Below are 15,039 nucleotides of genomic sequence, written 5' to 3' on the forward strand. Positions count from 1 at the left end.
TCCTGCTCAAGTCTGGTCCAATGATAGCGTAGACGTTTCTGTCTCTTCCTGTTCCAAAACGGCCCACTGGGCCACTCGCGCCTGACGCGGTTTTAATGGCGCTGCGCTCTGCTTTGCGCTCCCAGCGCAATCTTCACCCGTTTTAAGCGTTAACGAGCTTCACTTAGCGGAGACTTTTTTTGGCACGGGAGCGCGCCTCGGCCTGAGTGGATCCCACTTAAGCGCGCTCACGTCATGGGAATCCTTTAATGAGCGCGTGCTCTGCTCAGTGCGCACGGCAATTAGAACAGCGCGCGCGCGCTCATCCAGCAACGTGGGTGAGGATAAAAAAAAAAATTCAAATAAAAACATTGAGAGACGTCACGAAGTTGAATTCATCTGCGTTTGATGTGTACAAAAATTTGGTTTATGATCCACTGACGTGTCGATTCATCTATAAACACATTAAGCTTCATATCAAATAATTCTTAGAAATATGCAGTTTAAAAAAAATAATTATATAACTAGCTAGGCTACAGGCTACAAGTTACTCTAAGTCTATGAAAACAAAGTTTAAAGCTTTTTTTTTCTCCAAGAATATAGCTGCCTTAAAACAATAGGCTATACATGGCAAAAGTACATCATATACATTAAAGCTAGATGATTATGATCACACAATATTTAACTAATTAATAATTACACTTTATAAACACGTGATTTAGTTATTTCATGCACAGTTAATAAAAAGTGTCCCTGACAGTTCTCCCTGACCATGACTATATCTTCCATTAAAAAACAAACAAACAAACAAACAAAAACAATCGGAATTGTGTTTTATTGGCAAACTGCACCACAAGGAATTTACAGAGCTCGTGTTGTGCGTATAAATGTGTAACTATTATTCGTTTTTAGCCATTTATAACCTTAGCTTGGCACAAAAACTAGGATATAGACAACACTGATAATCTAGCCTAGGCTAATATGTTTGAAATAAAGAACTGTAGCACTGTAAGTAAACAAGGCAACTATATAATGGATAAATATTGCACACGAAAGTGACACAGACATTGTTTGTGAGGCTACTAATTGTTCATATGTATAATATAATATAATATAATATAATATAATATAATATAATATAACGAGCTGTAGAGCAGGTTTTGTGGTGGGTTTGGGTGTTTGTTATTAGTGCTTACCGCTAAAGGCGCCATTTTGCTTGCCTCCTCATTGCAAATGGCCGCTCTAGCGGTTGATTTTGAGCTGTTGCCAGGGCGATGTAAAGCGGTCCCTTGTTTTTTCCCCCTCGAGGGCATTTCGTATAGGATGAGTTAAAAAAAAAATAAAAAATTTCCCTGCTCCAGGTGCCAGAAAAAAAAAAGCTATGAATAATGGTCTTCTTCTTTCTTCTTCAGAAGGCTGGAGGGCAGCTGGGCCTATAGGAGGCCAGACATTCCCACAGGCCTGAAAAGAGCGATTATGTAGAACAGATAGGCCACTACGAGGGAGGGGAACAAACAACCATGTTTACTCCCCCTTACACTTTACACACTTAAAGGGCACATTTAGGAGGGGTGTGTGTGTGCGTGCGTGTGTGTGTGTTTGGAGGGGGAGGGGGGGATGCTTGTTTTTATGTCTTGGTGGGGATCTCCACAATGACAGGAATATCTAAGAGTTTTGCGGAGACCTTGTGGAGACAAACTGATTCGTGGAGACAAATGGTTTTGTGGGGACCTTGTGAAGACAGACTGTTTTTTCTATCCAACATTTCTCTTAAAAAGTGCCAAAAAAAAAAGGTTGTTTTTGGTTTCTGAGGGTGAGATTATTGTGAGGTTTAGGTGTAGCATAGCATTAATTACCTATATCAGTGTTAAGTCCTTACAAGGATAGTACGACAAATGTGTGTGTGTGTGTGTGTGTGTGAGAGAGAGAGAGAGAGAGAGAATTAGAGAGAGAGCAGTGTATTGAAGTAGAGTTGCATTTAAGTTAGTTAATGGAGTGCTGGATTGTAAGAGACGCTCGCTTACTGATTGAGAGGCAATGCAAAATAGGCACTTTGTTGTTGTTGTTGTTGTTGTTGTTTTCCACCCCACAACAAATGTATCAGGCCTCTTTATATTGTTATTGATATATGATGCATTATAAGTTATATATTTAAGCAATTTTATTAAGTGATTATCTTGTACCGCACTAAAATATGCACCAAGCCTTGGAGAATGCTGGCAATAAACTTTCTACTATTCTATTACGCCTTATAACAGCTGTGATGCTAGATATATGCTTGCAGTAAAGTCTGTAGGAAATTTGTTATGTCGTTCATTTCTAAAATGTATTTATTATAGTATGACATAATGTAGCTACAAACCCTAAGCTGGTAAACAACAACAACAACAACAATAATAATAATAATAATAATAATAATAATAATAATACACCTAGGCTTTTACACTATGTTTGTCTGAATCACGGAAGCTTAAAATATATTTAAATCCCAATATTTACTCAGATAGAACCTTACAATTTTAGTATCTTAAATATATTTTTCAGTTGGTATGATATAATGATTCGATTTCAGTCATCATTATGAAGATCTTTAGTATTATTGACATCTGTAAAATATATATATATATATATATATATATATATATATATATATATATATATATATATATATATATATATATATATATATAAACCCTTATAGAATTTGTAATGGTTTTAATGGCTATAATGCGAATTGTACTGATTTTAATGCATTTTAACTGAATGGTCCCTGTGGGTGTCTACTGGTAATTTGTTGCCTTCTATTGGTGGCATGTTATGTCTAGTGGATATCGTTAAGGATCAGTAATAGTAATGGTATTAATGGTTGACAGCTGATGGTTTGTAATGGTATTTGTAGTGCAAAGCATTAGAATTTCTGTGATGCATTTTATTGTTTGTTTGTTTTTTTTCCAGCAGGTAGTCAGTGTGTTAGCAATATGTTTGCAGTCAGGGATCCTTAGAAATGTCCAACTTATTAAAAATATGTCCAAGAAAAACTTACTAACTTGAGCATATTCAAGAACAACACGGCAGACATCAGTGTATACAAAACTATCTTGCTTTATAACTTAAAAACAGTTATTGTGTCAGGTAGCCTACAAAATCGTCGTGCAACAACGACATCACTCGGTAAAAGCATGCAATGACATGTTGGAGTAAAATAATCCGCTGGAATGACCAAACAGATGCTTGGATAAAGTTTCAGTTTGGAAAATCAAACTAACAAAACCGATTAAAGAACCTCATGAGGTTCTCTCGTCAAAAAGTAGGACCTTGGGTAGAATTCTGCGAATAAGCGCTCTTGTCATCACTCACTCACTCACTCACACACACACACACACACACACACACACTTTGACAGTGCGGGTTATAAATGCATGGGCATGTTATCAGACTTCTCTTCCTCTCTTCCAGTTTCGCACTTGCACTCCTCCACCAGCATCACGCGCTTCTCTCGGACCTGCGAGCCACAGTGCATGGGCACGTGCACGGTGCGCGCTCTGGACGGGCCACAGCGTGAGCAAGGCGGTCCGCCGCGGTGCATGCCGGATCCTCCGTTGGGGGGCACGAACATGGAGTTGCACTGACCGAAACACAGCTTATTCTGGACGGTTATCGGTTCACAGCCCTCCTCGGTTATCCGCTGTGGACACACCAAACGTTTAGGTCATAATAATAATAAGAAGAAACAGAAGAAGAGGAAGAAAAAGAAGAAGAAGAACAACAACAACAACAAAAAAGGTAGCCTAATAAATACAAACATAAAAAATTAAATGTGAAAAAATCTCTCTTGGCTATCCCTTAGATGAAAATGAAATACATTTCACACGTGAAAAGCGTGCAACATGTTGTGCCCTGAATTTGCACGTGACATCATGTGAACAACACGGGATCATATGAGAAAATAAATTAATCGTGATTTTTTTTTAACCAGACAAAACTGATTGTTAATGTAGTGTGAGGATTAATGTGAGCACGAGTTATTCAAGAGGATTCTGATGTGTAATGAGGAGAGTGTACCTGGGTGAAGGGCAGCGCCGCACAGCTCTGCGTTCCCGCATCTCTGGAGTTAAATGGCAGTGAGAGGACCTCTTTGCTTGGCTCGCTTTTTTGCATCACCCTCTGCCACATCTCCAGGCCTTGTCTCTTCCTGGCGTCGGCGCCGGTGTAGCTCGCGCTCAGGTGCGGGAGCGACGCTGCAGGTGCGTGCGCGTGCACAGAAGGCCCGGGGCGACCCAGCTCCAAGAAGGCTGGAAACGGGCCCCGCTTCAGTGCGGGTTTCCCGAGCAGACCCGGGGAATGACGCAGAAAGTGCGGACTCACTTTAACCACTCTCACGGATCCCCTGACCGGTTCGTTACCTGCTCCGTTACCGGAGAACTCGAGATCTGAAAACTCCGCGCGCTTAGGAAGGTCCTGGCTGACGTGCCGCGGGAGCGCGCACAGACAAGCAGCCAGAGCCAGGAACGTGGCCAAACCAAGAGCGCGCATCTTGTACAAGAGAAGATTAGCCTACAAAATAACACGAGAAGAGAGTGGGGAAAAAAAACAAACACTATGTAGGCCTTTACGAATTTAAATTCAAGGGGGTTAAAAAAAAAATCGCCAAGTTTCTGAAGGTTGGAGAGAATTTGCGGTTCAAGGTTGCGGATGGTCACCTTGCTGTCTGTGTGAAGTGAACGCGCAGAGCTCGCGCTTATAAAGGTGCTCAGGTAGCTTCTGCTCCTTTCAAGTGCCATAACTGGTGCAGTAATCATCACATCATCAGCATCATCTCAGGAGTGTAAAGCGAGGGAAAGTTAACACACGACAGCTTGGTGTTTTACAGCAGGTGAGTTGGAGAGGTGGTGATAACGCGCTCAGGAGCTCACAGAGCCGTGGGAACTGAAAAATAAAAGCTGACCACTCAGTCTTCGGGTCTTCCGATGGTCACATGTCAATCTGTTCATCTCACACAAAACAAATCAAATTAACAAAAAAAAATCGTGTTTAATAAAATGAATAAAATAGGATATGGAGTACTGATTTTATTTGGACAGCAATGTTATTTGTTTTCAATAAAAATAAAACAAGATGTTTTGAATGTATATGATTGTTTTTTATTTTATTTCATGATAGATCGTTTATTTTGATATATTTTGTTTTGTTTTTGTCTTTATTTATTTTGTTTTTAACTTTTTAAAAACAAAGGTTTTTTTTTAAATCTTTTTATTTACGCCTATTTTATATTCATGTATAAATGTATTTTTTTAATACCAAAAATGATGATGATGATGATTATATAATAATAATAATAATAATAATAATAATAATAATAATAATAATAATAATAATAATAACATTTCTGTGAGGCCAGTCTCAAAGTGTTACAAAGTAAAAGGCGGTATATAAGACAAACTATAAAAAAAATAATAAAATAATTGTGCTAAGATACTAAAAAAAATCATATCGTATAAAAATTTATACAAAGTTACTAAATCAGGCCTAGTGAATTTATATTGTAACAAAAACATCAATGGAAATTAATAAAATAAATAAATAAATAAATAAATAAATAAATGTGATTTTCTCATGTTGTGTTATTATTTCTACATGATTTTTGTTTGTTATTGGTTGTTTCATGGCCCTATTAGATTGTCATTCGAGGTTGATCATTCATTTATTTTTAAATTCCTTTCGTATAAAGATCTGATGTCAGTTCTTGTTGTTGTTTATTAAGTCGAAATTCCGGATTTCTGTCTCACTATAGTCTCAGTAACGGTCTCTTGCTTAATAACAAATAAGCCTTAAAAAAAAAAGAAAAGAAAAGAAAAGAAAAAAAAGAGCTTAATATATTAAGATAAAACAGACCCAGACACAGTGTCCACACACATCCATATGAAATGCACCCATCTTTATGTATTCCCTTTATTTTTGTTCACTTTATTTCTATTATTTACAGTGACCACACAGGTCGATATCGTTTCTCCCGGAAGCGCGAGGCTGATGAGAAAGCCTCCTGTAATAAACCTGTAAATCTGTAATGTGTTTAGAGCAGGGCTTGATGTGTCCTGTAAACACACCCGAGTTCCCACAGCCTGCAGGTAACTTTCACACTCTCTACAGGGAGTGTGTGAATCTCCATCCCGCACCCCATCCCGCACACCTGCACTGCGGTTACATCAAAGCTGACAAGAGTCCTGAATATCACCACATGACGTCACTGCCACGCATGTCTCACTTCCGTTTTAACCCCCCCCCCCCACTATCTTTTATAAAGTTAAAAGAGTTGACCCTCTTCCCAGCACTGATACTGAAAACACATCTGCATGTGATTTATTATTATTATTATTATTATTATTATTATGTGGAAATAAACACGGAACTGATGGGAGCATTTAGCTTTAGAAGAAACCCTTTATTGATATCGGACTTTTGAAACGAAAGCAAAGAATATAAAAGCGATTTCTGTGTATTATATGTCTGTTTTAGCGATTGTAATTCAGATATTTCCAGATGTTTTTGTAAATAGCCGACACAGAAACACTTAAACTTCTGTTTATTTTGGGAATTTGAACTTTTTAAGCTTTTGTCATTTTTCATTACAACCACAAGGGGGCAGATTTAGCCCATTCTTATGCTCTAGGGTCATTTCAGTTTTTAGGGGATCAGACTAGATATGCAAATATATCAAATATTAAACCAATAAATCAATAATAATTCAACCGGATTCATATTTTAGCATAGGTATTTCATTAATTTGTCTGTTGGAAACTAGGCCTTAATTGTGTAATTACCTTATTTATTTATTTAAAAAAAAATTTAAAGTACATGAAAAAAAAAATATATATATAATTTTATAATATAATATTTTCGAATTTCCTGTAGGCTAATATCAACATGGAAAAGTAGCCGGAGACATCATTAATACATGAGAAACACTGCCTTGTCTCTTGCATATTTGTTTGTTTGTTTGTCTATTTATTTATTAAAAAGAAGCAAAAATATTTTCTGATTTCCAAAATGTGGAGAAATCGGAGTTATACTCTGAGTTATATGATATTTGTTTGATCATAATCTCACCATGAGAAGATTAGATAAATGTGACTATATTTAAGATATTTTCACTATAGATATTTGAGTGTTTTTTTTTTAAATCCTCCAGTTTGTGTATTTACGTTTAAAATGGGAAATAAGAAGTTAAATGTGAAGTCTTGCAGGTAAACATTCATTTACTAGTGGAATAAACAACAACAACAAAAAAAAGCTATTTTCTACCATCTTTGTACTGCAAGTAGCTTTCATTTTTATGTCATGTATATAGGTTGTTGAACATGGACCTATCTGGAGCAACGCAAACAAGAAGAAGAAAAAGAAGAAGAACGTTTACAGTCTCGAGCAATAAAGCTTATGATGGAATATTTAAAATGGTGCAGTGTAATGCAGGGGGGTTTAGTCCTGTATGTTCTCAAGTCTGAATACATTTAGTACATTTACATTTAATCTCCATCACAAACGGTTGACTGTTTATGTGTAAGAAGGTTTATTGATTTTGTAACAGAGAGGTGAGAGCTGGAGACAAATGATGAAGAATGGATTCACAATTAAAAGGTACAAGTCCCTTTATACTGTGAGGAGAAAGTCATGAACTTAAAAGCTGAGTCACAAGCATCAGTAAGAGTCTCTACAACTAGAGGATGAGAGAAAACAGTTTTAACTGCAACTCCAAGATAGATATAATCATCATCATCATCATCATCAGCATCATCATCAAGGTAAATGCCAAGGCATAAAACTGACACTAAAATAATAAAGGACATTCATTTATGAGGAGAATTGAGAATTAGGGTGGCAGTTTGTTTCTCATAAATAAATAAGACAAATATGTAAGGTTGTTAAATAAATTCTTTAAGGTTATTCTGATGGTAGAGCTTCTCACAGTTCACCAGCAGGGGGAGACAAAGCAACACCAGCATCTCTTCATACCAGTGCGGGACTTCTGTCCCACCTGGCCCTTGGTTTAATCTTCCCTGTTTTAATACTTTTGGCGGATACCTCAAGTGGCTTACATTCATCATTTATTTCTTTTTTATTTTATTTTTTCAACTGAGCAGTTGAGGGTTAAGGGCCCCGCACTGTCTCTGGGATTTGAACTCACAACCTTCTGAGCAGGCATCCAATATCTTAACCACTGAACCACCACTGCCTTCTCACTGCCTTCTCAGTGTTCTGCTCTACATGTTGCACTCCTAAACACTGAACACAACACACACGTATCCTAAAGTGAAACGGTTCCTCTAGACACTCCAAAAAGAGTGAAAGAGACGAGAGTGAGAAGGTTACTGAGCATTATGTAAGGAATAAAACACTTGGAAACATGGCGTTATGGGACAGTGATCAACGACAGGGTGGTGTGATACGGCCCAACTTGAAGACTAGTTACACGAGTCACCGTTTCCTGTAACACGACATGCATTCCTCTTATCACACAGCAATGAAAAAAAACAAACAAATTATTAAACTGACACATTGTACAACCCCGATTCCGAAAAAGTTGGGACAGTACGGAAAATGTAAACAATTAAATAAATTCATTCATTCAGTTCACCCAGTGCTATATTGAAAACACATCATTAGCACGTTATTTGATGTTTTACTTTGTGAATTGAATTTGTTTTTGAAAATACACACTCATTTCAAATCTGATGACTGCAAGACACTCCAAAAAAAGTCGGGACAGTCGACTGTTTACCGCCGTGTAACATCACCTTCTCTTTGAATAACACTTATTAATCATTTGGACGCTGAGTGAAGACACCAGTTGGTTCAATTTAGCAAGTGGAATTTTCCCACCATTCATCCATTAAGCATTCCTGTACAGGGCCTTCGTTGCTTTTATTTTGGCAACGGCCAACTATGCAGTTGATTATGTAAAACATCAAATGCCTCGTCCTTATGCAATTTTTGTTTAAATACAAGTCAAAGTACATTTACAGATCATTCCTCCCTGTTGTTATTAGCATTTTCCATACCGTCCCAACTTTTTTCGGAATTGGGGTTGTACCTTTTATCCATTTATAGTTGCATTTAATGTTGTGGAATGTCCAAAAGACAAGTTAACTTCCTATTATCGCTTACTTTAAAGCAGCTATAAACAGCCGTTCTCTGACCAGTTTCTCTTTTATCGCTAGAAGTTCATAAGACAATAAAAGCAGCCTGTCACGTTGTCAGTAACTCGGAAAACACTACTGACTGTTACAAAGCGCTGACGCTGGCGACTCTTTCCATAAATGTTAAATAAACATCTCCTGAAAGGAAACTTCCTCGCATCGATGATTACACCTTTTTTTTTTTTTTTTCTTTGTTAAATAACATCACACAAGCTGTTACTATAGAAACGATCACGTAGGTCTACTAGAACGAGCGCATTAATATACAGGAAACCTCTGAATCACAGCCGCACTACTGTACTATAAAAAAAAACAAAAACGCTGTTATAGAAAATTAATCAACACCGCCTGACCATTGATCGGATTCGAGGATTCAACTCTGCTCTGGTGTGAATAGTCTTATAATCTTGGCTATGTGAAATGAAGTGACGGTGTGGAGATGAGTGAAGATTGCAGACTGTTACAGATGTGTCTAGACACAGTCATAAGAATCAGGAACAATAACAATACCTAGAAAGCTCCATTTAATGCTGTGGATAAACATCACTGAGGTCGATCTGGATTGACGGTCAGAGCAGTCAGTCAGTGAAATGTTCTGTCAGATGCCGGAAAGGGCCACCTACACGGAGTCTCATTCTCACGCTGTTGGACAGACAGAGAAGATCTGTCAGGAGATAAAGACTTGAAGATTGGTATCAAGTGGAGTAGTAATGCAGTCTGCGGGGACTCTGCTGAGGGTAGTGCACTAAAGGGGGTACACACATACGCACGCACACACACATACGCACGTACACACACACACTCTCTGTTTCATACATGCATAAAGCGTCTGGAAAAACTGCAGTCTAGTACAGTCTCGAGTTTCCAGAGAATGAGGGTGTTTCGGACAAAAACCTCCTCATCAGCTGTGCAATCAAAATGCTTTTGAATGTGTAGGAGGTGAAACTATAGCTGCACAATCAAGAGATCTAGCAAACTGCTTGAGTCCATTCTTCAGCCTTGTAAGTCCTTGTAAAAAAAAAAAAATAATAAAAAAAAATTGATCAGCAATAAGTTTAAGACCAAATGTATTTAATCTTTCCCCAAACAAACAAACAAACAAATAAATAAATAAAAAAGAAGTGTGAACCCACCTCAAGCAACAATATGTCATTTTTGTTTGTTTTTAAAACATCTCAGTCTGGCGGCATTTCGGCGGCGACTAGCTATGCCGATAAGTTCATTTCAGCAAATGAGGCGAAAATCGTACGTGATTAACTTACTTAATTAATAAGACTTGTCATATCTTTTGTGCCACTGGAGTGTTGGATTCAGTGCAGCTTTGCAGAAACACTTACTTGGCTGGAAAAAAAAAAAAAAAAGGCAGTATAGTGTGACGTCTCCTCTGTGACCATTAGCTTATTGGCCTGTACCGCATAGCATTACTCAGAGACTCATTAGCTAATCCAGTTAGCTTGCTAGTTTGCCCATTTTCTCTGCGAACAATTGTCTAGCTTTGATAGCTTGCCGCCTTTAACAAGTTCGTCAATGCTAATGAGTCAGTTGAGTTTCTCAAGGCTGATGACTCAGTCTTATTGGAAAAGAGACCTTTTTAACCAGAGAACATTTATTTAACGAATGCCAGTCACAGTATATTGTGGACTAAAATAGTACCAGTTTGAGGTGATTTATCTCCACTGGAGAGATGCTCTGGAAAAACACTTCAGTCAACGTTATGTTTAGCAAACATACATTAGATTAGCATTAGCATCGTTCGAGGAATAAATACTTTTTTAGTTTTTTCCCTTTGCATAATTCTCCCTGTAAACCTTCACTTGCTAGTTTTCTTTAGCAACACGTTTGTTAGCTAGATAAAGCTATTTAGTGGCGATATTCATTCATGGTGACTCAGTCATACTCGGGGGGGAAAGCCAGTGTTTTAGCCAGACTAAACTTATGTGTGTAATTTACAAGGTTACAGTATATTTAGAATTTTTGCTTCCTTTGTACTTGCAGAAAAACAACCATATTAGCATAAATATCAGCATGCTTGCTTGTATTGCCTAGCAAGGTGCAAAAAAAAAAACCAAAAAACCCCAATGTTATCTAGTTGCTAGCTCAGCTAGTCTAGTTTCTCTGCAAACATTAGCTAACAATACCTCACATTTCATTAGCTAACATTATCTCACATTGTTTGAAGAACTCTTAGCTAAGTTAGCTAGCTTTATAATCTTTCAGGGTTTTTTTTCTTTCTTTGCAAATGTTAGCTAGCTATGCTAAAAGAAGTGGGGTTTTTTTTTTATTTTCATGTCACAACATATTATCCGACTGTGAGTGATTTTCCAGCAAATGTGAGCTTTAGAAAAGCAAATGCTAGGAAGGAAGGAAAGGAGCATTACTTTAAGTCTTTTGCATCAAAAAAAAACAAAAAACAAACAAACAAACAAACAAACAAAAAAAATCCAAAGGAGTTTTTAAAGTAAATTTGAAGTCTCCATTAAAACCCACAAAGTCTGATTCATGTAGCATTTCCTCTCATTACTAGTCAAAGGCTAAATATCAGTGCTAGATATTCAGTTTGGGTTTGATCTTTCTCATAGCAGTGGCTAGCATGGTTTCTGAGCAAAACAGAGAGAGAAAGTATCTCATGGTGTGATAAAGTTGAAGCAGGAATGTCTTTCTTCAGAATTGCGTTTTTCTTCCTATCAGCGAGCGTACGCTTATTTTTTATTGGACGTTCAAACCCTCTTGAACCAAACTCCTATTTCCAAAGAAGGTCAGTGTAGGCATATATACAGAAGACCACAAACCACAGCGCTGTGAACGTGTGTATGTGTGTGTGTGTGTGTGTGTGTATGTGTGAGAGAGAGAATTTTTATAAAAGGGGGGGAAACAAGTCAACATACTAATTTCTTGGAACTTTACTCATTTGGTTCAAAGTGCAAACAAAGGGCGCTTTATGGATTTCCACGGTATGATTTTCATATATTTAATATTCATCGCTTGTTAGCGATACATAAGTTTATCTATGTGAGGACTATTGACATAATTATTAATGAAGCTAATTAATACTATGTTTAACCTAAATCTAACCCCAACTCTAACCTCAGTAACCATTTCTCTCTCTTTTTTTTTTTTTTTTACATTAAAAAAGCAGATTTTCTCCCAGACAGATATCACCCCCCCCCCACATCACCCCCCCCCCCACACACACACACACAAACAAGAATGCATTCATATCAGCACAGATATCTTCTATGTACAATAAAGATGCAATAACACCACGTAACAGTCAGTAAATTTGCCACAATGTATTGCAATGCTATAACCAGAAATGAATGGACAACTACGAAATGAGATGAGTCAAAGTGAACAGCCTGGGATGAGTGTTGCCTGTTTAGATCTGACTGTCATCTTTACAACACACACTGAAGTGGGGAACCATCAGAGCGAATGCCAGAAACCCGAGAATTCACTTTTGGCTCTCATAAACAGAATATTGTTGAGTTTAGGAGAAAGGTTGGGATAGACGTTGAGAAGTGGTGCCGCTGTAATGCCACACTATGACTCCTAGGGGGAGCTGTGGAGCTGGCATTCAGGTGAATTGTGTGTGTAATGAGTGTGGGAAATTTGTTTTCCAGTCAACAGGTAAGGTTTAAATGTGATTAATGTAAATCAGGAAGGAGGTGCTCGTTGCTCTTCTGTTCTGTAATGAGCGTGAGACCCTCTGTGTTATTTCAGGGTGGCATTCATAGACAGACGCAAATACTCAGCGATGATTAGCGTGACTGAGACAGTCTGTATGTTACACTCTCACTACCCTATTATCATATTCGTGTCACCATAACCGAATGAGGCTGATCTAGGAACAGTTCGCTAAGCTTCACATGCTCTGTCTAAGACTTCATAACAGTTTGAACTGTTCTTAGATCAGACTAGATCAAACACCAGGCTGCTTATGTTGAAGTGACCACATCCGGCCTTATCGTTATAGTAATCTGGAAACAGCTCATCCGACTCCATGTCCAAATTATTATATGTGTCATATTAATAGACACCGATCTAGGAACAGCTCGCCCACGTGCGAACGCTTTATAAATATCAGAATATATCTGATCCTCAATCGAGTGTTGCTCTAGGAACAATTCATCCAACTCAGTACCAACTGATCCATCTCATCCAAATGCACACTAAAGAAAAAGCCTCCCGAGTGTTGACGTCTGATCTAGAGAAAGCTCGCCTAAAAGCACGTACTATCGAAATGTGTTTGTTGGTATTCAAATAAAACTGATCCAAGATCAGATCCGGCTTCAGACGGAGGTATGATCTGAACCCTGTTCCTGGAGATCTACTGTACCTTCCTGCAGGTTTCATCTCCAACCAAAACCTGTTTCAGTTGGTCAAGAACTTCTTAAAGCAGTGATTAGATGGTCAGGCGGGCACGATTATGGTTGGAGCTAAAGTCTTCAGGAAGGTACTGTAGATCTCCAGGAACAGGGTTGGTGAACACTGATCTAGATCATAGATCATGCAATCTGAAGGCGCACACACCCTGTCTGAATGTTTGAAGGTATACGAATAAAATGGGTCCCGGCTCAGATCGAGATGAACTAGGAACAGCTGACTGAAGTGCCGTCAGTGTCCGTGCATTCCTCAGATACAGGAAACCTCAGAAACTCTCGGTGTGCACAGTTCCTCTTTGTTCAGCGTCTCTCTTCTCCTTTATGGCCGCATGGGTGGCACTGAAACAGCTCTCAAACCACAAGCAGGATTTCAAACGTTGGGTGTAGTTCTGATCGACAGTGCAGGAGGGAACAGCGATGTCAGGATGCGGTCAGGAGGGTTTTGCAATAAGGGAGTAGGGAGGGACTCAAGAGACACTTCCATGTGATTGTGGATGTTTCTCTCTCTCTCTCTCTCTCTCTCTCTCTCTTGCTCTCTCTCTTTTCAATCATACGATGAGGTTTTCAGCAAAGATGGCAGAAACGCACATAATAGTTTTACATTACATTACATTAGAAACACCAAAAGAGACAGTGTGTGTGTGTGTGTGTGTGTGTGTGTGTGTGTGTAGGCTGGGTAACTGAGATTGTTGTCCTGAAATGGGCTTTTGTATGTTCTGACAGACACATGTAATTAGGGGTTAGCATTGAGTGTCTCTCACACACACACACACACACACACACACACACACACACACAGAGTCATTCATTGCTTATATCTACTGTGGTCTAAATGTGTTCACACACACACACACACACACACACAGAGTCATTCATTGCTTATCTACTGTGGTCTAAATGTGTTCACACACACACACACACACACACACACACGCACACTTAGATATCTTAGGGACGGTTTACACGGCAACGGTTTCAACTAAAAACGGAACTTTTATGCGGTTTGGCTGTTCGTTTACACGACGACGGTGTTTTGGGGCCTGAAAACGCAAACTTTTCGTCTCCGTGTAAACGTACAAAAAAAGGAGAACCTGTGAAAACGATGACGTCATGTGTACGCGTATTACGTGTTCAGTCCATAGGCATGCGCGCGAGTACTTCAAGACAACAGGACTGTGTTTGTGCTGCTCAGGAATTTTGGGTTTATCGACGCTTCTCCAGCAAAGTGTAGATTTACTGCATCGCTACTACGACCTGCGGAGACACGTTTGTTACACACGCCACGTTATCAACCCGCATCTACGCCGACGGAGTATATTCAAAACCTTATCCTTAGCTTTGTAATGGTCTGTTCTGGAGTAAATCTGTATCCTCTTATTGCTAATGAAATACAGAAAGCAGACGGACTCCCAGCGTCTCGCTATTTGATTTGTATTTGCCAGCTTTGTTCCATTTTGGTACAACGATGGTCAATTATTAGTAATTAA

At 38.6% G+C, this 15,039-nt stretch overlaps 1 protein-coding gene across 1 annotated transcript; it reads right to left on the minus strand.

Annotated features, from left to right (window-relative positions):
* Positions 1–3,284: 3,284 nt before the first annotated feature.
* Positions 3,285–6,240, minus strand: dand5 (DAN domain family, member 5). Its single transcript, XM_053615594.1, has 2 exons — positions 4,042–6,240; positions 3,285–3,664 (listed from the first exon to the last, which is right to left on the minus strand). The coding sequence occupies exons 1-2, from the start codon at positions 4,510–4,512 to the stop codon at positions 3,389–3,391; spliced, it is 747 nt and encodes a 248-aa protein (XP_053471569.1). The 5' UTR covers positions 4,513–6,240; the 3' UTR covers positions 3,285–3,388.
* Between the last annotated feature and the right edge of the window lie 8,799 nt (positions 6,241–15,039).

Source organism: Ictalurus furcatus, chromosome 26, assembly GCF_023375685.1.
Source record: "Ictalurus furcatus strain D&B chromosome 26, Billie_1.0, whole genome shotgun sequence".
In the NCBI taxonomy this organism is placed as follows: domain Eukaryota; kingdom Metazoa; phylum Chordata; class Actinopteri; order Siluriformes; family Ictaluridae; genus Ictalurus; species Ictalurus furcatus.

Excerpts from the sequence above, each read along its gene's own strand:
- dand5 (XM_053615594.1), bottom strand. The coding sequence starts at position 4,512 with ATGCGCGCTCTTGGTTTGGCCACGTTCCTGGCTCTGGCTGCTTGTCTG. Across the intron at positions 3,665-4,041 it reads CGGCGCTGCCCTTCACCCAG|CGGATAACCGAGGAGGGCTG; the intron begins GTACACTCTCCT and ends GTGTGTCCACAG.